Source organism: Polyodon spathula, chromosome 25 (assembly GCF_017654505.1).
Source record: "Polyodon spathula isolate WHYD16114869_AA chromosome 25, ASM1765450v1, whole genome shotgun sequence".
Classification (NCBI taxonomy): domain Eukaryota; kingdom Metazoa; phylum Chordata; class Actinopteri; order Acipenseriformes; family Polyodontidae; genus Polyodon; species Polyodon spathula.
Window position 1 is genome coordinate 21,168,607 of NC_054558.1, and position 27,746 is coordinate 21,196,352.

The following is a 27,746-nucleotide window of genomic DNA, read 5'->3' on the forward strand; positions in this document are numbered from 1 at the left end:
AAAACGGTTAGCAGTTGATTTTACTTACTGAACTTAAAAATGTTTAATAAAATGAACACTTTATCCCGCGTGTAGTGTAAGGGAGGCGTTTGGTGAGCAAATCTTGCTGTAAACTGAAACAGCCGTCGCTATAATGAAGAGAACGTGATGTGCTTTTTAATTAATAACATCTAAGAAATAAAACAAACATGCAATAGATAACCGACATAGCAACTAAAAAGGGTACTCGTGGTCTGTGCAAAATGTGTTCTTTAACTTTAAACACCTAGACTAAGCGTTTCATAAAGTGTCTTTTCAACTTAGCTCGCCCCACAACAGCAGAGTGTAATTTTTAAAACAACTGCCCCAGACTGCACGACTGAAACTACTGAAATTAATCAGACGGTCGCTTATTCGGTTTGAATCCCTGTCAAAATACGGTTTTTTTTTGTTTTTTTTTTTTTTTTGTTTTTTTTTTTTAATTCCCCGCCTACATCACAACCCCACTGGGGAATCTGTAGCTAAAACGACTGATGAACAATTGTGCTGTATATAAATAATGCACCAGTTACAGGAGTAAAATGAAGAAGTCATACATCATATGTTACACCAAAGAAAAGGTATCTGAATTACACGTATTTTATTACGTATCATATGTCTATCCCACGTTTTTTTTTTTTTTTTGTTTTGTTTTGTTTTTTTGTTTTTTTTTTAGAAAAAGGTGTTAAAAATGTAAATTCATGAACCACTGAAAGAGCTTTGCTGCCGTTCTTATCTCGTAATAACAACACGTTAAAAACACACACTAGCTGTGCCGTTTGAAACGCTGGAGACATTTGAGTCCTCGGCCTTGGCAGTGAAAGCAGGCTTGCAATTCTCTTCTCTTCTTTATTTCCATCACCTGCAGAACGCGCAGGCTCACTTCAGCACACTGCAGCTTCTTAATTTATCACTGCGAGCAACCCCAAATATACAAACAAATCCGCACACATTAAACAAAAAACAATCTGTCTGAAACAACACTCATTAAAAAGGTTTCTTATATAATATATATTGAATATGGGGAGGTTAAACAAAGGGCAAAGTAACCTAATATTGTTTATATATATAATATATATAATATATATATATATTATATGATAATAATATATTATATAATTATAATTCCCGATTAATTACTTGTTAAATGCGTAGATGATTAAGGGCTTGTTAATGTCGGCTTACCTCTAGTGTTCGCATCTCTTTTTGTGTCAAGTCGTTGGTTGTGGCACATTTGGTCCTTAACCCCTCCAAACTGGAGATGCTAATGTCTATCATATTTTGAACGAGTTCGCACTGCTGCAGGGCTTTTTGCAAACTCAAATGCTGCTCTTCGCTTTTTGTCATGTTTTCCTCATCCATAGTTTGCTTGCCAGTGGTCCTTTATTTATTTAATTTTGTTGTTGTTGTAAATTGCGTTAATAAAAATAAATAAATACATGAACAAAGACATCCCAGTTTGTTTTAAATAGATCCAAATTAAAAAAAAATTATATATATAATATATATATATATATATATATATATATATATATATATATATATATATATATATATATATATATATATTTTTTAACTGACGAGGAAAATTAGCAGAGGTAAAATTAGCAGTATAATCGTCGCTTTTAATCTCTTGTCAGAGACAGCAACTGCTTTCACCGGAGCAGTTCAGGTAGGGTTGGTGCTGATGTTGCTGAGGACTGACAATAATAAAGAAATTCAGGCGAGAGAAAAAAAACAGAACGGAGCCCTTCCTCCGGTTACCTCCATGCAGATTTCTGTATGCTGACATTAAATATCATATATATTTATATACACATATGTATATTTCGTTTTGCATTGCACATTGGGCAGACTCGAACCTGTGCTTTAGTATTCTATTCAGAGCTGGTATATGCTTTGTGCGCAGGTGCTCCCGTATCTTCTGACAGCAGCTGCATCCCGGCTCTCTCTCGCCACACCGACATGTTGCCTGTCAATCAAGCGCACAGCAACAGCGACGGAGGCAGCGGCAGCAGCAACGAGCGAGGGAAGAGGGGAGGCTTCTCGCGAGATAATAAGGCTTCCCTCGGTGCTTTCAGCTTGCCAGCGTGTGAGCTAAATATAACAGGAGTTACCAAGAAGCTACTTGCACTCATTGACCATAATAAATAAATAAAAGGACCAATAAGAAAACAAGCTTATCTGCGTGCAGACACCTCAGGGACATGAATCTGGACACACACACACACACACACACACACACACACACACACACACACACACACACATACATATATATATATATATATATATATATATATATATATATATATATATATATATATTCAATTTGTCAGTTTGTCAGTTACATGTTTTATCAAGGTAACCGATCTGTCAAAAAAGCTTTTTTTTTCGATAAAATATAGCTAGACATCCTACACGATGTGCATAATTCGATGTGATCTTCTTAGGACAGTACGAGAGATTCCAAAGACATAGAATCTCTGTCATGCTCTCAGGTTGCCCTGCGCTGCCAAGACAGTGAAACTGAGCACACACCTCTCGCCTTTTATTAATCACCCCCTCTTAACTGACATGCTGCCGCCGCTGCTGCTGCTGCTGGTGACAGTCTTTGACCCCGAAGACACAACCAAGGTAAAAATGACCCAGGAAGTGAAACAGGAACAGATTGTTTGAAAATAAAGAAAGCAAACTGAACTTTCTTGAATCTCGTGTCGGACCAGAAAAATAATGAAAAGGTGCGTGTGCTATAGCGTGTGTTTCTTTCAAAACTGCACAGTTTAGAGCTATAAGCCAATAGCAATGCGAGACATTAAATATTCATGGATTTTGTTTGTTAGCTACAAACCCCTTCTGAAGGAAGGAAAAATTGGGGGGGGGGGATCTTCTGATCTTCTCCTTTCCACATCTCACTATTTATACTGATAATGAGAGAGTGGCAAATATTCACAGCATGCAAAATATCATTGAGTTGCTGCAATTACTAAATAAGAAGGATGATGACTTCTTCAGCAGAAAGCAATTGTCGTCTATATGCCCAATACAATGTGTGATTGTAATTCTCAATATTTCAGGGGTGATAGCCAGCTGCCAGTCCTGAATTGTTTTACTACTACTACTATTATTATTATTATTATTTATGTATTTATTTATTTACTTATTTATTAGCAGACGCCCTTATATAGGGCGACTTACAGTTGTGTACAAAAAAACACAACAAAGAACCAATGCGCATGACTGGCTCTTTTTGAGTCCACACACGCACACACACACACACACACACACACACACACACACACACACACACACACACACACACACACACACACACACAATTTGCATTGCACTTGTCTATAAATCATTATCCAACGGAAGAGGCTTGAGAGAAGGACACTACTCCGCAGTAATGCATGCGTTGCAAATCCATGTTTACATTTGTATTACAGTACTTACTTGTGTGTTTGTGTTATTGTTAAATTTGGATAACGTAATACTTTGTGATGTTAACATAAGTGTTATCGTTTTCTTTAAGTGATCTTACAAACCATCCCTACCTAGCCAGCTGTGATACTCCAGCAGTCCACGTAACGGTCTAGTTGCTAAGTAACCTGTAAATACGCTCCGGGAGTCAGCCCCGCCCACACTGCTAGCAAACTAGATTTGATTGGCTAGCGCGCTGCCATCAAGCTGTTTGCGCAGCAGAGAAAAGAAGGCGTGTACGTTTTCACTGGGAAAGCGCGCCAACTGCAGCTTCCCGGGAAACTGTTTCACTTTTATGCTGCGTTTAAAGCACTTAAAATAAAATAAAAAATGACTTCAACTTGCAAAAGCCAGTTGCAATCTAGGAACCTTCCATGGTAAGTCCAATATTACCAATTACTGTGCAGAGATAGAGATAGACAGAGAGAGAGAGAGAGAGAGAGCTACACTAATGGGAGCGTTTCTCTAGGTACGACACATGCACGCTGGCAGATGCACAGAAATAAACCAAATATTGGTTTTAAAGCCAGCGATTGAAGACAGTGTTACATATTTATGAAATACAGTGTACTTGCGATGTGCAGATAGGCTGCTGTGTTGCACGTTGTAGCTCCCAGTACGATGAGATGATTTTGAACAGTACAGTAAAGTCTGATAGAGACCGCGTTTAACGCGTTGTGTACAGATTTGGTTTGCATATTGCATCACCCTGTATATTAGAATTTACGCATTTTGCTTCATGAAGTCAAATTAAACCTGCTGAATAATGTTACGTTAACATAGTGAATTACACACCGCTTTGTAGTTTTCCCGTACACTTAACGAAAAACTGACAAATTGAAAAATGTGACATTTTTAAATCTAACATGAACTGTACAGTACTACTATGGCTTCTGGTAGACATCTGCGATGTGATGTGGTAGTTTCTTTGATTACGTGATGTTATAATACAATATCTAAATTTATGTTCATATAGTTTAAAAATTCTAAATCTTCTAAATTCTTTTTTTTTTTTTTTAATCAGTCAGTCCAGGTTACTTTTATGTTTAAATGTTGGTATCAATTCATAAACTGTTAAAAGAGCCATAGCTTATTTTTTAACCTAACATATATAAAAAATAATTTATTTTTTAAGGGTGGAAAAATATCGACCGCAGACGTTGAAAGACTTGATCTCGCATCAGGACATTCTAGGAACAAGTAAGATTTGTAAATCTTAGCGGTTTTGAAAGAGATTAACAACACATACCTGAGTATACCACAGGGAGTTAAGTTAAGGAAGTCTGTGTTTTATCCGAGCTCCTGAGGGTAGATCAGGGCACACTTCTCTCAGGAAATGCAAAACTGTTTGTGTCAGAACCTCTGTGGTGAAGGAGGTGGAACAATTCTTAATAATAAATCTGAAACTGATAACAGAGTAGATCAAACACTACTGATCTGGATAACTGTTTATTTTTACAACCTGTTTAAAGGTAAATCAGCTATGGAAATGAGACTCCTATTGCATAGCAGGCTCATCCATTCCAGGTTTTACCTCACTTTTGATTAGCCACAGTGTAACAAGCTTCTGGTGTGTCTCGATAAACTCCTCGCAAAACTAGGAATGGATCAAACTGCTGTGCACTGGGAGCTTTATTACCATCCCTGTTTATCTAACCCTTTCTTTTAATCCTTTTTATTCTTTTAGTTCAGCGCTTTATCAGTGAAGAGAGGCTCCCGCATCTCCTGTTTTATGGGCCTCCCGGGACTGGGAAGACCTCTACCATCCTGGCTTGTGCCAAGCAGCTTTACAAGGAGAAAGAGTTCAACTCCATGGTCCTGGAGGTAATGCTGCGTGAAATTTAGTGACGGAGTCAATCCGCTGGATACAGGGAGCCCTCCACTGCACCACGTGTGAGGAGACCCATCAGCACGGCTCTGTGAAGTATAGAGGCGTTATTTCACTTTGATCTGTCAGAATAGAAAAGGGCAGAGTTGTTTCAAAAGGTAACTGAGTCGTATTTTGGGTAAAAATTAAATACAGAAATCATTTGTCTGTAGCCAGATTGAAATGGTTCCTGAATGTTAGGGTTTGAACTGTGCCTGTTTTGTAGCAGTGTTCTGGAGAAGTGTTTTAATGTTGTTCTCTGTGTATTATTTCATCAGCTCAATGCATCAGATGACAGAGGTATTGATGTTGTTCGGGGTCCGATTCTCAGCTTCTCCAGCACCAGGACCATCTTTAAGTACGTAGACCGGGACTGGGGGGATCTATTCTCAAAGTTGAATTCTTTGTCCAGTAGAGAGAATGAGATTCCCTTCATAGCCTGTGCATTTAGATGGAGTGTTACTGTAACTTTCCTGTTGAGGTACGGTTAGTAGTTTTATCTAAAGCAACATGCATGTGAATAGAAGTTCTTAATTGCAGTAAACAAAGGGTGCATCTCCCTGCGTTTCTGTTTTAAAATATGTCTGCTTGCCAGTGCTGCTCCACCATGTTCCATCGTGATGAGCTCCCTGCTAGCCAAGCACATACATGGGGGGGGGGGGGTATTTAATACCCATCTGTTCACTAAAGTGAATGCTCTCTACCCTTTGCAGTCGAGGATTTAAACTAGTTATACTGGACGAAGCAGACGCCATGACCCAGGATGCTCAGAATGCTTTGAGAAGAGGTAAGAAATGTAGTGGAACCATCAGCTTGCAGCTTGTGCACTGCGGGTCTGAGGAGCTGGCTTGGGAGCTGAGATTGTAACCTCTGTGGTAGCTGTGTCCAATCGCAGTCCTGGAGGGCTATTCCACTCCAGGTTTAACAGGTAACATTATGTATTTAACTACTTTTAGCGTCTGGAAGTTGAATTGGTTCAATGAAACCATTTAGAACAGAGCTGGAACAAAGACCAGGCGCGGAAGGCCACCCTGTGCCCTATAGCTTACTGTGGACAGTTTGAGTGCTCCCTGGAGATCTTGTATTTTATGCTGGTGTGTCCCTAATGCGGTTTGTTAAACCTGAGTGTTGAACTGGGGTCGGTGCGTGCTGTTCATCTGGTGTTTGGACTTTCTCCCAGACCCTTTTCCTACATGTTCTTCCCTCTCTATTGCCAGTGATTGAGAAGTTCACCGAGAACACCAGGTTTTGCTTGATCTGTAACTACCTGTCAAAGGTCATTCCTGCACTGCAGTCTCGATGCACGAGGTTCCGGTTCGGCCCCCTGACCCAGGAGCAGATGGTGCCCCGACTGGAATATGTTATAGAGCAGGAAAGGTGAGCTGGGTTGCACAGCGACCCTTTTAAACACAATTCATGGTGTAGTATTGTACGAAACCTTGACTTCTGCTTTCACAGACCCTGACTGGCACTAGTCCTGGACTGCCTTACCTACACTGTAGAGCATCCAAACTATTTGACCGTTGTGTTATTAATGGTCACGTGTGCATGCTGGTGATTCAGAGCACTTTGTGCTAGGGAATGGATGTTACTAATGCACTTGTTTTCACAGTGTTGATGTAACCCCAGATGGAATGAAGGCTATTGTGACCCTGTCTAATGGTGACATGCGTCGATCACTCAACATTTTACAGGTTCAGTATTGAGTGTGTGTGTGTGTGTGTGTGTGTGTGTGTGTGTGTCAGTGTGTGTGTGTGTGTGTGTGTGTGTGTGTGTCAGTGTGTGTGTGTGTGTGTGTGTGTGTGTGTGTGTGTTCGGTGGAATCCAGGGCTTCTCAAACTCGGTCCTGGGGACCCCCTGTGGCTGCTGATTTTCATTCCAACCCAGCTCTCAATTACTTAACTAGACCCTTAACTGAACTGATAATTTGCAAAATTACTTACTTTTTACTTGTTTTCATCTCTTGAACAGTTGCATATTGCAAGTTAGCTATAACATTTGATAAGTAACTTGAACTGCAAGTGTTTAAGAGCTGAAAACAAGTACAAATGTCTAAGCAAATTATTAGTCCAATTAAGGGTCTAGTTAAGTAATTGAGCGCTCGGTTGGAATGAAAACCAGCAGCCACAGGGGGTCCCCAGGACCGAGTTTGAGAAGCCCTGTGCTAATAAATTTGAGAGTGTTTCTCTCTCACTCTGCTGTGTCAGCCCCGCGAGCGAAGCTGGAATTAACGTATCTACTCTGTTTATGTAGATTCTGTTGTGGTTTGATTGTTTAGAATTCTTGACATTGAGTGCATATCCACACTCAGCAATGTTATAAGTGTACATGTTGCAATGGGGACATGGCTTATGATGTACAGTGTATTTACCATTAATATCTTAAACTGTGTTGTCTCTTAAACAGAGTACCAGCATGGCTTATGGAACAGTGAGTGAGGATACAGTGTACACCTGCACAGGTCACCCTCTGAAGTCAGACATTGCTAACATTCTGGACTGGATGCTGAACCAGGATTTCTCCACAGCGTACAATAGTATCCTTTACAAGCCTTGGTCGTGTGTGGGGGTGAGGGCGGCAGTCTAAACCGGGCTTGTCTGATGGGACTGTTTGATCAAATCCATGCTGGAATTGATTTACTTATTTTTTGTTCTAATTTTTTTTTCCCCTCCTATATAAAGGTAGAATGTTGACTCTCCCATTCCTTGTTGTAAACGTGTCCCTATTTTGTTTATTTTTTTAGCCACCAGGTTTAAATAATTACAGCCCGTTCTAGAAAAGCAGCAGCTGTGTGTGCTGTATCTGCTCGTGCTCGTTTAAACCAAGTTCTTTAGCTTTCCCTTGCCGGCAGACATCATGGAGCTGAAAACACTGAAGGGCTTGGCGTTGCATGACGTGCTGACAGAGATCCACCTGTTGGTGCACAGAGGTGACGGTTTTAATATTCATCAGATGCACTCCCCTACTCATCTTGTGTGACTCTTGCGTATCCCCAAGGACTCAGATAGACGTTTTGAGAGGTCACGTTTCGTGTGATTTCCATGTATTACTTCATTTGCAGGATCTCCAGACCACTGGTATTTTGGTAGATCTCATTCAAAGGCGTCTGTCCTGCCTAAGCGTTTGCTTTTTGTGTTTATAAACGCCTGCCCCTCATCTCTTTCATCGAGAGACTGCGACAGAGCGCTTTCCAGTCCAGTCCCTTGCAGTGGAGGTGAATGGGAACCAGTGCAGTGTTACTGGCAGTGCCTCAGCTGTTTACTATACAGTGAGGGGACTGCTAATTAAGTAGCAGGTAATCCGGATTTCAAAAGATTGCCTGAGACACTTAAGATAGTCAAAGGGTGAGTCAGACAGACACCGACATTCAGAATTCAATACGCACATCCAGGTTTTATTTGTATATTTTAACTGGCACAATTCTGTATTTAGTGTTCTCTGACAAGTGTGTGTGTGTAATAAATCTATGAATATGAATGACACACACACACACACACACACACACAATATATATATATAAATGATACCTACCTCAAGGCTGCAATCTTAACACAGTGGCTTTGTTACTACAGACCGCAGTCTAATACCCAGTAGAGGCCTAGGCCTGAATTTGACACCATCTGCCTGGTGAGGCTGGATGTTTTCTTGCAGTGGTTTCTCTGGAGACACTTTGTGGTTTCCATAACAACAATACTGTTCCACTTGTAGGAGGAGCCGTTTGGTGGCTATGGAGAGGACAGCGTTGTAGAAGTTAGCAAAATAAGGATTTCTTCGGCAGTCTTTATTCTTCAGGTGCTCAATAGGATTTCCATCCCCCTTTGTTTTTTTTTTAAATCAGTAACTTTGTAATGTTGTGGGAAGGTGCTCTTGCTATACGAATTGTTGGGTATTTCAGTTTCATAGCTGTTCTTTTAGATCAAAATTCCCATCGGTTATAAGCAGCGAACATGAGTGGAATTATTTCATATTTAATTATGCACAACATTCTTTTTATCAAGACAAAATTCTTATTTATTTTTTTTCCAAATTTTTATAATTGGAACAAATGTCCCAGTTGCATTTAAGAAAAAGCAAATGTCTTGAAAAATAGACAAGCCCATTGTTTTGCCCTGTCCATGTTCCTGATCCACCTTGGCTGTTTGGAAGAGTCTGTTAGCCTGTCTGGCCGTTTGGAACGCTCTGTGTGGTGCATTTATCTGCACAGCTGTGTTGTGTATTTCTGTTGCTTCCAGAGCCTCAACGATTCTAAAAAGTACTTGGGATAGAATAGAAGACGCGTGTGTGTGTGTGTGTGTCACAGTCATAACTGATGCCATAGTTCCAGTACAATTGTGCATTTAGAAAAGTGGTCTGCTTAATATTTTAGGCTGTTGAGATCCCAAAATGTATGTTCTTTCCTAACTGGTTGCTAATTGAAATCTAAAGAAAATTGTTTGTATTTTATATAATATATAAAATATATAACTTTTTTTTTTTCTTTTTCAACAGTTGATTTTCCAGCTTCAGTTCGAATCCATTTACTCATCAAGATGGCAAACATTGAGTAAGTTTTTCAGTGTGTAGAATGTAATGACTGTTTAAAAGGTGTGGCTTTTAACAGGAGCAGCTTACTGAACATGATGGATCGTCTTACCGACTTTCAGCGGCTTTTCTGACAATGCAAGTGAAGTGGAGCAAGTGTGTGGTCTGGTCCTGGGTAAGGGAAAATACAATTATAGAACAAAAAAAAACACCAAGGTGATAAAGATCAAGAGATTGGTATAGATGAGAAATTCCAAACTGCCAGCTTCCTACCCCCACATCATAGTGAAACTCTCGTCTCTTCATTTTGAGTAACCTGTGCAGGGCACACGGTGCTGCTATTATAAGTGCTGTGCACCAGGGCACTGTGGTTGTCTGAGTTCAGGTTTTGGTTTAGAGGTTGATTCTCCTGTTTTAGTTGTTGGTTGTATCCCAGCTTCTTAAATCACAGCCACTAAATAACCCAACTGGCCCCGTGTTTCTCGTAGTTTAACCCCTGCGCAATACCCCTTTACAGACAGCCCTTGCATCAGTTACACACTATGACAGTTGTGAGCGACTGTTCAGCCACAGCTGGGTGGAAGCAGAAGGATTTCCCTGTACAAGCTGCTCGTCCCTCAGCGCCTGGGCTGCGCTCCCCAGCGGGCTCATGAAGAGATTCTGGGATGGCACGGTTTACAGACGACCACCAGCACAGAGCACAGCTCTGCTCCCATGATGGATCAGGCTTGCAGATGTGTCATTCATACTTGTTTGAATGATACCAGAGAGCTGTGTGTTGTGTTTCGTGGATGTTTTGCTAGACAATGTTTTTTTAATTATTAGTTCAGTGACATTAAGTTTGCAGTCTCAGTGTAGAGTTTAAACCAAGAGTTTAGCAAGCAGAGCAGTGGTCTTGTTTCTAAGAGGTAATGTTATGTCCCCATGGCAGCTGTTTGATGATTCAGGTTTCCTTTAAATGGGTCACAGTAATTTGAAATGGCATCCAGTACCAACGTTTAACTCTGCGTGTGAAGTGTTACCTGCGGCCCTGCTTGGGGAGGTGTTGTGGTCAGACTGTTAAAGGCTAGTTCGTTATACTGCCCTCATTTCACACTCTCTTCGGTTTTGTTTGTGCTCAGTTATGTTTCATATAAACCTGAACCTCCTGCTGCTCATCAGAATCAAAATGACATGTTTTCTTTTAAAGCTTGTTGTTGGTGTGGGTTGGTTACGGTTTCTGTTTCATTTTTTTGTTGTTTTGTTATCATCTTTGTTTGTTTTATTTTGTTTGGGTTATGTTACCTATTTAAAGTTCCAGTCACCAGACAGGACTCTTGGATGAACATTCATTTCAATGCTGAACCTATTTTCTTCCATAATTTTGAATGATATATTTTGTAATCTTTTTTTTTGAAGTGGGACACAGTGTTACCAGTGGGAAGGTGCTATACAAGTTGACATTGCTTGCTTGTATTTTCGTGCATGCAGTGCTTGGTTTTTGCACCTTTTTGTCATCCGAATCTGATGGGGAAAGTTAGCATCACCAGACCACATCATAATTTAGACGGTAGTGCTAAACTGTTAACTGAGCATACACACGGTCCCCCGGGCTGCAAGTGATAGGGTAAAATATGTTTGATTTTTCAAAAAAAAGCTTTCCAGAAGTTTTATAAAGTGCAAGTGAGTGGGATGTTTTAATGCGAAGCGTGTATTGATGGGCTTGTTTCTTGTGTGTTACCCAAGGCACAGGCTTGCGTCTGGGACGAGCGAGAAGATCCAGCTGAGCTCCATGATCGCAGCGTTTCAGGTGGCGCGGGACATGGTGGCAGCTGAAGCCTGATTGGAATGGGACTGTTCCCTTCAGCTCTTCAGCACGGTGCAGGCTTGGGGCCACCTTTTAATTCCTGTTTGCACAACGTTGCAAAACTAATGTCAAACATTTAAGAGCGTGCAGGTCTCTCGAGCACTCTGTGTGTTTTGTTTCTCTGTTTTCTTCATTACTGCTGTATTCTCCTCTTTTAAAATAAATAAATAGGAGTTAACTAAAGACTTTGAAAATAAGAGAGGATGATGAAGCAGGAGCCATTTTATGCTTTGTGTCACGGCATATATTAGCAACAGTTTTATGCTTTACAATATCTTACCTTCAATTCTTATTTGTTGCATGTATCTTGCAATATGGGGTTTGCTGTTAGTCCAGCAGAAATGAGTAAAACAGATTTTTCAGGTGTGTTGGAATCCTTTTGTTAAATTCAAAGAGAGTCTTATCTGTAAGTTAGATGCTGAAATAGTGTCTGTGTGTCGTCGTTGTTCATTACTGTATAATTTTGATGGCTGATTATCCTGGCCACTGAATTATAAAATATTCTGAATTGCAGATAAATTGTTTTATTAACTCCTAATTGTAAATTAAAATGTGTGTGTTTTGTTTTGGTTTTTTGGAATAGAATTCTCTCAGATGTACTTTTTGCCCCCCCTGCAAGCTTCACAATGTGAAAATGTAGCTACCTTTCTGCAGGTAAGGACTCTCCCGCACGAGCGCACTGCGCGCTGAGGCAAAGAGAACTCAATTAAGATTCCATAAGTAAACCTGGAACGTCTTGCTCACAGAACCTTCTCAATAACTGTTTTCTTAATCACGTCAGATGACCTTCATTTGTTAGAGTGCATCAAGTACCACCTAGTGGTAGTTTTTAAAAAGTGTTCAAACTTTAACATTAAGATTTGCATAACCCAATTGTGTTTCATCAAGTTGAATGAAACCTGCTGAATAATGATGGACAGTAGATTTACAAATCACATGACACTAGTACAAGAAAGAGCATTGGCACGCTTATTAATTCTCAATCACTGTATTTAATGTACATGAACAGAATCTGTGAAAACAAGACATGTACACAACAGTAGAACTCAGTTCTCATTAGCTACTGCACTCGCATGGTTTGTGCATCACCCTTGCGAATATGTTAGACATGCTGAAAGCATCTAGTATAAATAATTTGCACTGTTAAACACCAGCAAATATTTATGGAAAGTTAAACAGTGAATTTATACACTTTCTATTCCCAGTTTAATTTCAGGCGTGGTTTTATTAACAAGGATGAATGGCTAGCTTGCTTTATTCTGTTGACATCATTTATTTTATATATATATAAAGTTCTGTTCTTTCAACCTGCTAACGGAAATGTTTCAGCTGTATTTGCAGGGCGTCTTAAGCTTATCAAAACTCCTTGGGCAGTCGTGTTCAAAACAAGTAGACAACGATGTAGGGTTAAACGGGGCCAGCTGTCAGCATGTGTCCTATCCAAGCATGTGCTCTCCCCCCCGACCCGTGTAGAAATGCCTGAGATTACCGAGTGGCAGGTATCTATCAGAAAGAGTGGACTGTTTTAAATGTAGAAATATTTAAACAGAAAAATGCGAAACTTAAGAGAAGATCTGAAGTAGTCCCGCCAGTGGTTACAACAGCATACAAACAGACAGGTTTCACAGAGTAGTGTAGAAAGAACAGGCTCCCCTCCAGGGTACTGTTCACTTTCGAAAAGATAAATTACAAACTTTTACAACCAGCAAAGGTGCAGGCATTCCCAGCAGCCTGCGTGTTCTCTGTCTAACCTTGCCGGCATGAATACAGCTGCTGTCCCCTCAACCACACAGTGCAACGTGCCACATTCCTGGAAGCTGCTTGAGAATAAGGAGCCCCTGCTATGAACAATTGAAGCCTATGTATGCTGTTGCCACCACTGTGGGCTTCTGCGGACAGAGAGACAGAGTAACAATCTGCAGTGTCTGCTGAGGGATTCAACACAGGGTTTGACTCTCATTGCTCCAAGTATAAGGTTGATTTATTAAAACTCTGAGCATGCACTCAATCTCTTGATATTTTCCACATCAATTCTCAGGGTTATTTATTTATTTTTTTAAAGTGATGTTTTATTTTTTGCTTCGTGTTTCAACTTGAATATACAGTATGTTCTTCATGCCTCATTTTATAGCTACTGCTGCAAAATGACCATTTTAGACTTCAGACACGCTAGAGATACACCGGCAACAATATGGGCTTCTGCAAACTGTACTTAAAGAAAGAAAAGCCAGTTTCCATCAGAAGTGCCTGCTTGAAGAAGATACACACAGAATGAGTTAAATGGTAAAGAAGTTCAATATATAAGTAAATATAGAGATTTAAGGCTGTTCTTGAGATTTGGGATTTCAATTTGTGTTGCAGCAGTGAAAACAAACAGATGGAAGAAGACTTATAAAAAAATAATATTGTTAAAGAAATATTATACTTAATCTCAAAATATTTACAATATATTCTTTGAAAATTTAAAGATTAAAAAAAAAAAAAAATCAATTATACTGTTACCAATAACATTCTAAGGAAAAAGAAGGTGCTTTTGTGTCAGAAACCAGGGTTGTTAATTGAGGGCTATGACTTCTTGTAAGTGATGAAGGGTGTTGTTCTCCTGGCATGTTAAGAGAGTCCTGTACGTGAGAAAGTCCTTCATCTTCTTGGGGATCGGCAGCGCCATCACCTGATGGGAGGACACGGACTGGCGGAGGGATACGCGGCTTAGGTGCCGTAAACTCGGCACGACCCTCAGGCTCCTCCAGAACTGCACCTGCCCATCTCTCGTCCTGCGCCAATGAGAAGCGAGTGAGAAACCTACCCGACTCCAACCCTGCACAGCAGGAATACTGCCTTGGTCTAACGACACAATGGGAGTATCAAAGTAGAACGGGTTACCCTGTTGCAAGGACTCCCCCTTGTGGTGAGAAAGCGCAGCACAGGCCGTTGGTCACAGGATTTTGCGGCACTGGGCTTTCTATTACTGGCCTGTCCATTCCTAACGCCCAAATCCTTAAGTCCCTGGAAATGTAATCACAACAATTAGTTGCTGAATGCAACTGAGCAGTATCTCCGACTCACTTTTGGAAGTTTATTTTCTTCTTTCGTAAGAATTCTTGTTGCTTTAAGTTTATACGCTACAGCTTTCGTTACCAAAGATTCCCAACAGTGCAGTACTCTGAGATTTTACAAAGGCTTGTTTTCCCATCCCTACCTGTCATCTGCAACTGTTGCAAAGTATAAGCCTTCAGGAGAGAAGCGCACAGACCTCAGGCGAACATCGCAGACGGCATAACTGTACAGGTGAGGAAAACAATGGCTGAAAGAATAGAAATATAATAACGACGAGAGATACTGCATCACCAGTGACTGAAAACAGGAAATCTAAAGTAGCATGTAACTGCACTCAATTGCAGTTTACACCGTGAAAAAACAAAGCCTTGCTTGTGCCTCAGAGGGCTTGATTTAAAGCTGCAATACCCCTCATCACGTTACACTGCGATAGAACTCCTTGGTGTCTCTTTTCATACAGAAGTTCAGCTTTCAGTGCACTCTGCTGTACCAGAAAACATAAAGACTCTTAGAATCTCAGAACGCACTGCAAATGGGTAAGGATGTAGAGTGTGAACTCGTACATGGCACGGGCAGTGCTTTATTTTCGCTCACCTTAACTGCATGAGCGATTCCCCAGTGTAGGGGTCCCACAGGTACACCTGTGTGTCGAGGGACGCCGTCACCAGCAGCGCTCCGTCAGGCGAGAAGTCGCAGGATATGACGCAGTTCTTGTGACCCTCCAGTTTTCTAATGAAGGTGTACGATCGCATGCTCCACAGGAACACCTGCAGGAGAAATCACAGGAGAGCGTGGGGCTCCGGAGGCTGCCAGTTTACAGGCAACAAGAACGCGGCACAAGACAGAACACCCCAACCTGCTGTTTTCAATGCAAGCCATTCTGTACTTACGTGGTTCTCTCCGGAAACAGAGGCAATCATGCTGCAGTCAGGGGAAACCCGACAGCAGTACACCCACTGCTTGTGGCCAGTCAGCACATGGGCTGTTTTACCTGCAGAAACAAGAAATGCTTGGCTTTGGCATCTGACTTGCATGCATTTAAGCAGGTTAACCTACAATGTACATCAATGGGTCTGTTCAAAATGTGACTATCAAAACTGCTGCATGCAGGGCAAATAAGAAAACATTAATATACTGGAGCTTTGTATTTTCTTTTTTTTTTCTTTTTGGCCAGTCAGTGTAAGATATACCAGACAAGATAAAATGAACTCATGACCGGTTGCTAGTGCCAATAAGGCAAGGACATAGTTAGCTCTCCTGTAAGGAAGCCTCAGTAATAAAAGATCTATGGAAGCTCAATTGTGCCACAAGACAGTGGCGCACACACACACACACACTGCCCCTCTGTAATAACGTCTTACCGTCTTTTGTTAAATCCCAAACTCGTATCGTCTGGTCTCGAGAACCAGAGACAAGTGTCCAGCCTCCGTTTGGGGCGAAGGTCAGATCCCTCACCACGTCCTGATGTCCAGTTAGATTAAACAGGAGATGACCTTCCGAGGTAGCGAAACAAAATCAAATTAAAGCACAAGCAGATAACTTTACCATATAAAAAAGCAGCAGCCACCGTCGTCATTCTTTAGAGTTTTATAAATTCCGAGCGTCCAGTCTGGTGTAAGATTGTGAATAAACGGAACAGTACGATAAATAACACCTGCACTCACACAAAAACTGTAAGGGGGGGGGCTGGGAGATGCAGCTTTTATAGATCACACAACACAAGCCAGGGGTCTCATTTGGGCAACACATTATTGTGTGGGATAGACAGAATACAGGGAGATGGAACAGCTGAAAGCAATGTGCACTACACTGAAAGCAATGTGCACACACACACACACACACACACATATATATCAACTAGCTTTATTACACCTCAGATCATGATTCTGATCTACAGCAGCTAGAAGAAGTTGTTTACTGGGCCAAGGCAGGGTAATGTTTCTGCTTTTCCCTACCTGTTAGTACCTCCCACACTTTGATATGCCCATCATTAAGACCTGTGGCCAGAACCAGGCTTGAGAACAGATGAGAAAGCGATGTCGGTTGACAGTCACGTCTGTGGCGAGTTCTGTCATTAGATGAGCGCGGACCAAAAGCCAAGCTCCACACAGTCTGTCCACACTCGAGGGTCTTTTCCTTGGGGTTGTCATTTTCTTGCCATCCTGCATTACAGAAGTAGTTCTTGCACGGTGTAGCACTTCTAGTAGGGGTCCTGCAAAATAAAATGAATAAATAAATAAATATATAGATAGATAGATAGATAGATAGATAGATAGATAGATAGATAGGAGTACAGCCTCTGAATTTAATTTCACACATTTCTATCACAGCAAACCACAAAATAATTGCATACTTGCATTTTAGTAAGTATTAGCTAAAATTGAAATTGTTTAGTTTCATTATGCGAATGGATTTATTTGTATTTATTCATTTTAAAATGTACACACACACACCAGGAAAACCCCATGAAGGTGGCACAGCCAGCTTGTTTTCATATGGGACCCAGGAAACAAAGTACACAAATCTACATTTACCATGATCGATTCTCACACACATTCTAATTGAAACTAAAGCACATACACCCACACGCACATGAGGTGCAGAAACTGCATCGTGTAGAACGGCTGGAATCTGACCTACCCGCTGCTCTCCTCCAGCGGCCACGGGACGAGCTTCACGATTCCGTGTCCCAGCGACCAAGCAAAATAAGAACCATCGGGGGAGAACTCAGCACTCCAGGTCTCACAGCCTGACCTGCGCTCCAGGGGCTGAGGGTGGACTGGCATAAGCTCTCCAATCAACACAGCCTTCTCTGTTTGGAGAATTGAAAAAGAAGCTAGCTGTCACCATGCAGTTTCACATCACAGAACATACATGCCATTCTCTGGCAATCTGTCACCTGCAATAGCATATGTTTTTATGTTTTTTTTAATAATTAAATCAAGGTGTGCATTGCATAATAACTCTCTGTATTTTCAGAGGTGCAGGACTACAGATCCCAGAATGCACCGCGACGCGAGTAAATCCGAGTTAAAAGAATACCCTTTTGGGTTGAGCACTCGTTTCACCGTATTCCGTGTCTGCCACGTTGAAGCTATTCTAGTCGTTTCTACTGTAGCCACGCTGCAAATAGTATCCAACAGTTTCATAATAAAGCAACGTTGTTTCCGTTTTCTGTCATCCCGAAAAAACAACATGTCTACTTTTCGGAATCCCCGAGCCCTTTACAATTAGTTCATTTCACATGAAAAAAAAAACCAGGCAAATTATTTACTCCTTTCATTTGACAGCACGACTGTGTTTGATACGATGCACTATTTACGAAGCATTCTTGATTAAGGTTTTGTTTGTTTGTTTTGTCTTGTCCACACTGGAATATTGTTACAGTTAACGCGATCCACGGCGTTAGTTCCTGTACATTAGATCCAGTCAGGAATGCAAACATGAACTCGCAATCGGAAGATTGTTCTCCGCCACGCCCCCTTGCTTACCTGGTTGTCTCCAGTCCTGCTTCGTTCCTGGTTTTATTATTAGTTCCATGTGTACGATGATTTTACTTTGAACCTGCAGTTAAATGTGACTGGTCTTTAGCAATCAATGACCAGCGAAAGACTTCAAAACAAACTACAACAACAGCAGCTGTTGCGATAACCTCTACCCTGACTATCCTAGTCGCGCTCGCACTGCACCGATCAAAAGTATCGATCTTGAATCGAACGACTTCAACATCCATTCCTAACAAGAGAAACGAAATGCATACCCTACTACACTCTAAAAAAACACACAAAAACGTTAAATAATACGACTTTTTAGAAGACCTGTGAGCACAGCGTCAGCTCAAAATGTCAGTATGTTTCATTTTCCACTCCCTGGCCTCTCCCTGTGCAAAACTCAGCTGTGCAACCCTAACCAGCTTCCTGTTTTACCAGCTGACATGTGCACGTGGTTTTATGATCTCCATGGCAATCAATGTTCTTCCTTATCTCCTGTCTCCGTGGTGTGTTAATAGAATAAATAAATACAAGACAGTAACGTTATCTAGTGCTTCCTCTATCTCCTTTCATCTGCTAATGTAAAACAGAACACTATACCAGTTAATTTACTGTATTGTCAATACAGTATATCGCTTTATTTTGTATTCAAATTAGTTTAGAAATTAACGCAGAAGGATCTCCTTTGACTGGGAAAACAAAACAGGGAAACAAAGATTTCACGCTGCCTTCAAAAAAGGTGCAGCCAAATAAAGCAGACAACGTGAAAAACGACGGAAGTAAATTACTTTTGTCGAACGTTTTAATAAATGGAATAAAAACAAATACGATTTTTTGTTGTTAAACAAAATAAAATAATAAATATGCACATGCTTATAGCTGGCATTAAAAAAAAGCTTTTTTTTTTCTTATTTTTTTTATATAAACAAATGTTTTGTTAAAACGTCTTCTCTTCCGGACTTGTTGGCGGCTTGCTTTCTCTTCTCATTAGGAGAGATGATATTTAAGAAAAACTATAGAACAAACCACAAAAGCAAAGGCACATTTTCATACTGCAATTTTTTTTTTATTCCTTTTAGATTATATACCCTGTTCACAAACGTTTAAGCTTGTTAAGAATGCGATTTCCAAGTCGGGGTTTACGAATGAAATAAAGAAAGTTTGATATTCTAGAATAGGTTCCCATATCTTTTATAAATAACATTTCAAAATGTACCATACTTAAAGCTTTGTGAACGGCCCACGGCGGCAAGGCTGCACCAAGGCACGCATGTTTAACAGGTGTGGGGTGCTGAGACAACTGCAGACATGGTCTGATTAATTCATGTGCGTTTCTCCTACTGCAAGACAGCACCTGGCCCCTCAGACAGAACCCACGAGTGAATTTCAATTCAATGCAGAAAAGATTATACAGTGCAATTATATAAGATTGGAATACACAATAAGATAAACAGTCCTGAACACCTTGAAAATGCAATTGTATTTAAAATATATACAAACACACACATGTATTATCTCCCATAAGACAAACAGTGGGATATAAAAAGCATAACTATAATCACAAGTCCCTATACCGTTATGATTTATGATGACTAAAATTTTGTGCAAAAGGCCCAACCCCCCCCCCCCCCCCTTCTCCAAAGCGGCTACTGCCATTAATAAAAAAATGTTTTATTTAAAAAAAAAAAAAAGTAGCAAACAAATCTCCCTGATCAGCTGTGCATTCATCTGCTTTTAGAAAAGACAACGGCCGAGTCTTCTTCATGTGTCTGTGATATCTTGTTCTGGTGGCTCTTCGACGTGGATCTGTGGTTCCTCACAGTCGGCTGGAAAGCAAGGTGAAGCACACAGCATTACAACCCGACATTATCCCAAGCGCAGTCAATGAAGCACAGGGCTGCACTGATGAACACACGACACCAACTGAGTGCAGACATAGCTGTATATTACACACACACACAGTATAGCATAGGGTGCTATGCAAGTTACAAGCACATCTTCACCCATATAAGCCAGTAAGCCCACTCATGGGTAGTCACTCTGACCTGTGGAGTGACACCAGCTTGTATCTACAGCACCCTACGTGATGGTTATAATAGGGTAGTTACCGTGGGGAGTGTGGTGGTTGTTCACCACTGGCGTGGCGTGCCCGTTGATTACCGAAGTTAATCCTGAAACATCATCCTCAAACGGGACATCGTCATCCGAGTCCACCAGCATTAGCACATCGTTCCTCTCCTCGCTCCTGCACTCGGACACAGCCACAAACTCACTTAACACAGTCTACAAACAAACAGCAGGATGCATGAACCATACACACTTCCACGTACTGTATACAGAATTATATTAGAAGCAAACCTTTTCTTCTGCGTGCGAGCAGAGTCAATGAGAATATATTAATATTAGGGGTATGGGATACTCACCAAACAGGGTGTCCTAAAAAACACAAACCAAATAGAAAAGCTTTAGTACTACCAGGAAAATCCAAGTTACAAGAATCTCTCTGTGCTGCATCTTCATGAAGAACTCATCCATATACATATACATGAAATGAAAGGTTACAACAGGCATAGGGTAAAGAAATCAGAGAACAATTTTAGAACATTTTGCATATCACATAGAAACTGTACTTTGGTCTATGAGAGAAAAAAAAACCCCAAACAAACATAGATCTTACCGAGGAATATTCTTTCCCGATTCAAATACACGAACGCACCAATTATTCCCCCAGAACCAACAATTACAATGGCAAGGACTACCCCAATTAATCCACCAACATTGTATGCAGAAGCTGTTGAAGGTAAATAATAAAAGGGTTAATTACAATACAGTTTGAATACTACAGAGATCATTCCCCTATTGTATTAATTAAAAAAGCAAATGTAAAACTATGAAACCTCACCTTGAGGCTTCTGGAAACAGTTCCTAGCGTGATTTGTTCTAGGGAAGTTCAATCACCCTCTTGCATTCATAAAGTGGATGCAGAGTGATTTGGGCTCACAACAGAAGCGCTATCAAGTCAAGCAGCATTCTGAAGGCACACCTTGCAATTATTTATTGAATTGTAGAAACTAGTACTGCAATTTCAAATGCATAGCTTTAAAAAAAAAAAAAAAAAAAAAAAAAAAAAAAGCTTTTAAAAATGTGTAAACACAGGAAAGTGAGAAAACAGAAAAAACACAAAAATCAGATTCACTGAATCAGGAAATGAGCAGATTAAAAAAAAGGGTCTGGTCTTTAACCTTTTCATGCATGGGCCACGTGGAAGACACAAATCCATGATGACCTCATGAGGCTAGAGAGCGTGTTACCATTGTTGCACGATGACCTCACGGGAGGATGCCTTTTTTTTATCCCATATTTGTCTAAAACTACTTCAAATGGGCTTTTTTTCCCAGCTATGTGTAATAATGCATGCATGAAAGGGTTCATGAAAACAAGCTTTTTTTTTTCTCTCTTACACTTTATCAAGAGATGCACTTCCAGCTCCCGCACCCTCACAGGGTTCTCTGATCTACAGAAGTAAAAGCCCTCATCGTTCTCCTTGGAGCAGCTGCTTATTACTAGGGTTGAGACAGCCTCGCTCTGAGAGATGATGTACTTGGAGCTGGGGACGATCTCCTCCCGTTTCATGCTCCTCAGCCACGTGATTTTAGGAGGAGGGCGGGCGTCTTTGTCCTGGCAGGTTAAGGTTACATTCTGTTTGCTGATCCCAGTGACCATGGGCTCTCCCTCTGGATAAGGAGCCTCTGTAACAGTAAGCAATGGGCACGGAAAGTTAGCACGACCCGACACAAACACACACACTGTTATTGTTCTGAAAAGAAACCTTTTAAATGAAGTCTGATTTCAGAGGAACCCTGTCAGTACTGGCGGGACCTCAAGGTCTTATTTTAGCGGTGTATGTCAACACATGCCATCGGAAATCATGTTGAAACCTCATGGGACTCCAAGGTCCACACTGAGGTCGTGTAGAAACAGCAAAAAAAAAATCACTTGCATACTCAATAAAGAAGTTCATTAAGCGTGACAAAAATCATTGAGGACTGAAAGGGTTAAACACTTACTTAACTTTACTGAGCAGGAGATTTCCATTCTGGGCAGGATGGCCGGGTGCTCCCCCACACACTTCAGCACTTGTCCGTCGTGCAGCTGAGTCCTGCTCATCGTCACATCCAGGCTGGCGTTCGCTGCAGAGGCACCAAGCACAGGCTGCCAGTCTCCTGAAGTCTCCTCATCGTCGTGTTTCCACTGCAGTGTGGGCTCAGGGTAGCCCCCGGTCCAGCTGCAGTGCAGCAGCAAATCAGAGGCGTTGCTCCCCGTTTCGAAAGAGCACTGGGGTGCATGGCGTGGATAATCTGAAAATGAAAGACAAGGTACAGCTGCGGCCAAAAGACTAGTGAACCCTGCTGAATAATACTACGTTAACATATTGAACTGAAAAGTGTGACCTGTAGAAATCTAACGTGAAACACTGTACTGTTATTATGGCGATATCATTTTGTAGTGTCTTTGATTACATGATGTAATCATGCATATAGTTTTTATTAGGTCTCAATCCTGAGATTCTAGCTGATGCACAGTGTTAGGCCAGAGCTGCACAGTGTTTCTATAACTTTAGGAAAACTAACAGCAACTAAATAAATTTCAACAAGAAGTCTTCTTCCGGGCTGCCTTCAAGTTGCTGTGACATTGCAAATAAGGTATCAATGCACTTCCTCAAATGGCCTTTACAACAGGATTAAAAAACAAGACAAAAGACAAGCTGAAAGCTGCTCACAGTAAACCAGCATTGCAATGCTTGACGTCACAGTTTTTCCAGAAACAGGGTTTCTGGCTGAGCAGCTGTAGTTCCCTTGGTCAATTGGTATAACATTTATCTTCTTGAAGCCAAGCGAGGTTCCCTTCCCTGATGCGACCTTAACAGGCTTCGATGCCAGCCCTTCAAACACCCAGGAAAGCTCCTGTGCTGGATAGGATTGGCTGGAGCAGGTATAGGTGACCTCTGAACCCTGGACTGTGTAATATGTTCCATTGCGAAGAACAACTGCGGGTGTGATATTAACAGATACAGCATCTGGGCCACCTGCAAAGAGAAATCAACAGAGACCCAAACGTCACCACAGTGAGAACCGTGTGCCACAAAAAAAACAAGAAACGCCCCTTGCATTGATGACATCACAAAACCAATCTCTGTCCACTGGGGTCAGCCAAGAGCTAGGCGAGTCCTGTTTCAATACACTCTTGAATCTGTCACAGCAATATTCTACTACTCCAAGGGAATCAAATCTCATGTCAAAATGCATTTTTGTATATTTTTAGTTTAAGTTGTTTACGATGTTATTGTTTTTATCATAACGGTGTCAATGAGACGCCGAGCTTGCTCTTTCCAGTATTGGACAGCATTAAAAAATGAGTCCTGCTGATCAAAATCAGGGTCAAACGAATTTACTGCAAGAAAGAAGCACGCATGGTAAATGAATCGGCCCGTATCATCTTGTGAAATCTGAGATTCGGAGCAGCGACGTGTTAAAAGCACACAGTTTAAGCATGGTGAGTATGTTTTATATGACATCTTCATCAAGCTGTGCACATGCAGAACAAGAGAACTGACATTCATTTCTCATTACTGCATCTCTTGAACACTTGGCAACCCATTAGGGGCTAAACCAAAATCATTTGATTGAATGAAGAAGCTGGACTGACTTCGATGGCAATCTCCTGCGTTGTAAATTCGGATGTGCCTGGTTGAGCAGAAATGCTTTTCCCATAGCCCTGATGCATTGAAAACTGAAGACCCTGCCCATTCTGTGAAATAATCATTCAAGTAAAAAGCCACAACAAACAGTGCATTTACTGTTCAATACAAACAGTTTGATGCTGTAGCTGTGTACTTAAAAACACACCTCCGCTTTCCACTGCATCCCCTGGAGGCCCTGGGTAATCTATTTAAATGTTTCTTCAGTTAACCACACAGGACACGCTGTAATGAAGTCAAATCTTTTACATCAGACAATACGCAATGACTGTGTTTCTGTGGACGTTATCTGGGCAGAAACAGAGCAGCACTAACAGAGTAAGCATCACAAAGAAAACCTTCCTGCTGAGCAGGGCACTGCCCGGGTTTGTACTGCGAGAGAGGCCGCAAGAAGAAAAAAAAAGGGGGGTTCCATTTTTCATTTCTTATTTGTTTCCTTCATACCTGCTGCATGTCCTTAAAATAAAGTGTTCTGGCAGGTAATTGGGCAAGGTGACTAGCAGGTAATTGCGCAAGGTGACTAGCAGGTAATTGCGCAAGGTGACTAGCAGGTAATTGGGCAAGGTGACTAGCAGGTAATTGGGCAAGGTGACTAGCAGGTAATTGGGCAAGGTGACTAGCAGGTAATTGCGCAAGGTGACTAGCAGGTAATTGGGCAAGGTGTCTTCTACTGCATTGAAAAAAGAAGTCCTGTATTCATTGCTGTACGTGCTTACTGAGCTGCATCAGAGCCTAAATAAGTCATTTAAAACCTCAGATTACATCAAGATCAGGACTTGAAATTTGCAGACGACACAAAAGTAGGAGGAGTGGCAAACACTGTTGCAGCAGCAAAGGTCATTCAAAATGATCTAGACAAGATTCAGAACTGGGCAGACACATGGCAAATGACATTTAATAGAGAAAAGTGTAAGGTACTGCACGCAGGAAATAAAAATGTACATTATAAATATCATATGGGAGATATTGAAATTGGAGAAGGAATCTATGAAAAAGACCTAGGAGTTTTTGTTGACTCAGAAATGTCTTCATCTAGGCAATGTGGGGAAGCTATAAAAAAGGCTAACAAGATGCTCGGATACATTGTGAAAAGTGTTGAATTTAAATCAAGGGAAGTAATGTTAAAACTGTACAATGCACTTGTAAGACCTCATCTTGAATATTGTGTGCAGTTCTGGTCACCTCGCTATAAAAAAGATATTGCTGCTCTAGAAAGAGTGCAAAGAAGAGCGACCAGAATTATTCCGGGCTTAAAAGGCATGTCATATGCAGACAGGCTAAAAGAATTGAATCTGTTCAGTCTTGAACAAAGAAGACTACGTGGCGACCTAATTCAAGCATTCAAAATTCTAAAAGGTATTGACAGTGTCGACGCAAGGGACTTTTTCAGCCTGAAAAAAGAAACAAGGACCAGGGGTCACAAATGGAGTTTAGAAAAAGGGGCATTCAGAACAGAAAATAGGAGACACTTTTTTACACAGAGAATTGTGAGGGTCTGGAATCAACTCCCCAGTAATGTTGTTGAAGCTGACACCCTGGGATCCTTCAAGAAGCTGCTTGATGAGATTTTGGGATCAATAAGCTACTAACAACCAAACGAGCAAGATGGGCCGAATGGCCTCCTCTCGTTTGTAAACTTTCTTATGTTCTTATGTTCTTATGTTCTTGACTCACAGGATGATAAAGTGCAAGACAGCTTTCAAGATGAATCACACGGTTGGCTGTGCTGAACCTACCTTTACAGTATGAATACAAACTGGACAGTTGTCTGAAAAAAATGGTACCGGAAATATAAAAAAAAAGCTTTGTAACCCTGACCCTGAGTTTACTTACTGACTATCACCAGTTTAATACCATGCTGCTTCTGCTCCTTGATGTCTGACGGTGTTACGTTACACACATACACGCCCTCGTCTGAACCCCACACTTTGCTGATCTGCAAGGCACTGTTGTTCACAATGGAGAGGCGGCTGTCCACAACAAACTTCTCCGTGGAGGTAGAGTTGTGGCGCAGAACAAGCCTGCCATCCTTTGACCATTCTGTTACACCAGGGGTTGCATTCACCGCGGCGTTGTTGCAAGACAAAACCACGCTTTCTCCCACCGTCGCCAGCCTGTCCACTGTCACCATCTCAGCAGCATCTGCAGAAAGAGAACAAATCTAGCTGCAGGTTCACTTGTTCATGGAAACTTTGTAAACTCCCTGTGCTGCAGATTGAAGGGGAAGCTGAACACACCAATCACTGCCATTCCCCATGAGTGACCAGAACACCTGCTTTAGAGACACTATTCATCCCTGGCACACCTTGCAAAGAGGAGGGATTCGGCTGGGGTGTTATGCAGTTGTGATGCATGCCCAAACACGTATATCTGCTTAGTTGTTATATGACTCAAAAATAGAGGAACGCGTGAGAATGTTGGCTTTATCTACAGGTGGATCCTCAGATTATAAAACATGCCGCCCACGAATGTTTCATTTGCATTGTTGTGTGATTTAGTTCAATGAAATTCTCATGGTCTATCAGTGATGGAGATATTGCAAAGGAGGGATATTGCTGGCTAGCGGACACTGTGCTTTAGAAGGATAAATAAACTTATTGAGATCGCTGAGCGAAGTAAATCATGCAACTCAGCAGAAAAAAATATATAGTCAGGTGTACAGCTGGCACATAGAATGAGGCACGCGAGTTGAAAACAACACCAACAGCAAATAACAGAACATTTATTTTGTTGTTATGTATTCTTTAAACAGCAATTATTTAATAAACAATTAGCTGCTATTATAATAATAATAATAATTATTATTATTATTATTATTATTATTATTATTATTATTATTATTATTATATAATAATAATAATAATAATAATAATAATAATAATAATAATAATAATAATAATAACATCGAAAAAGTTTTTCAGTATTGTTTACCTTTGAATCTGTACTTCTAGACATGAAGGCAACGAATTTTTAGGACTTCTTTTTAGAATCGCTTTAAGGAAAAATCCGGAGCGAAATGTTTGCAGCGAGGCTCGTTCAAACACAACCCGAAAAAGAGCCCCCCCCACCCCCCGCCACACCACACACACACACACACACACACACACACACACACACACACACACACACACACACACACACACACACACACACACACACACACACACACACACACACAACAAGGAACAGGTCTTACCTGTCGCACGTAAGCGCGCCCCATGACAAAGCACTGCAACGGTTATTACAGCTGCTCCCCACATCTTTCTTTTCATATAGAATTAAAAAATTATATATATATATATAATGGAGTTGTCTTCTCTCAGATTCCTCCCTGCGCAACAAAGGCAAACCACACAGCACCACTCGCTCGGGTGCCACCTGAGAATAACCGGCAGAACGTGCTTCTCGCTGCCGCACCGCTCAAACCGAAACTGCAATCACAACCCAGTCTGAGATTCGTAAAGTGTGCAAGTGCACAGTGATCGTGACCGACAGCGAACACGGCTGTGCTTCTGTGCGTTACATTGTGTTGTTATTCGATCACATTTACGATCCTCGCACTATCACATTTTCTCAGATCTGCCATCGGTTCTTCCGGATCCTAATTGCTTCAAGAGCGCACCTAAGCCCCACCTTGCTCTTAAAGGTACGGTGACCACAGAAAAACACGTACACGTCCCAATACTGCCGTCAACACTGGAGTGG

The 27,746-nt window shown here is 41.2% G+C and overlaps 4 protein-coding genes across 5 annotated transcripts in view; 1 reads left to right on the forward strand and 3 right to left on the reverse strand.

Annotated features, from left to right (window-relative positions):
• The window catches only part of LOC121299459 (kinase suppressor of Ras 2-like), a 68,284-nt gene extending 66,821 nt beyond the window's left edge, over positions 1-1,463 (reverse strand). Inside the window, exon 1 of the mRNA XM_041227168.1 lies at positions 1,204-1,463. Coding sequence (XP_041083102.1) covers positions 1,204-1,380 — 177 coding nt within the window. The 5' untranslated portion in view covers positions 1,381-1,463. The remainder of the gene's footprint in view (positions 1-1,203) is intronic.
• Positions 1,464-3,747: 2,284 nt separating this feature from the next.
• On the forward strand, positions 3,748-11,937 carry LOC121299605 (replication factor C subunit 5). The gene is made up of 11 exons (XM_041227427.1): positions 3,748-3,878; positions 4,637-4,701; positions 5,189-5,325; positions 5,647-5,726; positions 6,082-6,155; positions 6,586-6,745; positions 6,981-7,062; positions 7,775-7,904; positions 8,220-8,297; positions 9,857-9,911; positions 11,615-11,937. Exons 1-11 carry the CDS (start codon positions 3,832-3,834, stop codon positions 11,709-11,711), a joined length of 1,005 nt encoding a protein of 334 aa, XP_041083361.1. The 5' UTR covers positions 3,748-3,831; the 3' UTR covers positions 11,712-11,937.
• Positions 11,938-13,698: 1,761 nt separating this feature from the next.
• On the reverse strand, positions 13,699-18,697 carry LOC121300350 (WD repeat and SOCS box-containing protein 2-like). Of its 2 annotated transcripts, none has more exons than XM_041228913.1 (9): positions 18,284-18,697; positions 17,433-17,604; positions 16,748-17,004; positions 16,154-16,285; positions 15,683-15,783; positions 15,387-15,559; positions 14,935-15,015; positions 14,619-14,741; positions 13,699-14,509 (listed from the first exon to the last, which is right to left on the reverse strand). In XM_041228913.1, exons 1-9 carry the CDS (start codon positions 18,330-18,332, stop codon positions 14,290-14,292), a joined length of 1,308 nt encoding a protein of 435 aa, XP_041084847.1. In that variant the 5' UTR covers positions 18,333-18,697; the 3' UTR covers positions 13,699-14,289. The 2 variants fall into 2 exon arrangements, with proteins under 2 accessions (XP_041084847.1, XP_041084846.1); XM_041228912.1 differs by having other exon boundaries at positions 14,935-15,039.
• A 614-nt stretch (positions 18,698-19,311) lies between these two features.
• On the reverse strand, positions 19,312-27,678 carry LOC121300106 (V-set and immunoglobulin domain-containing protein 10-like). Its single transcript, XM_041228508.1, has 9 exons — positions 27,238-27,678; positions 25,875-26,183; positions 23,064-23,369; positions 22,351-22,641; positions 21,745-22,032; positions 20,961-21,074; positions 20,707-20,719; positions 20,392-20,528; positions 19,312-20,109 (listed from the first exon to the last, which is right to left on the reverse strand). The coding sequence occupies exons 1-9, from the start codon at positions 27,311-27,313 to the stop codon at positions 20,045-20,047; spliced, it is 1,599 nt and encodes a 532-aa protein (XP_041084442.1). The 5' UTR covers positions 27,314-27,678; the 3' UTR covers positions 19,312-20,044.
• Positions 27,679-27,746: the final 68 nt, after the last annotated feature.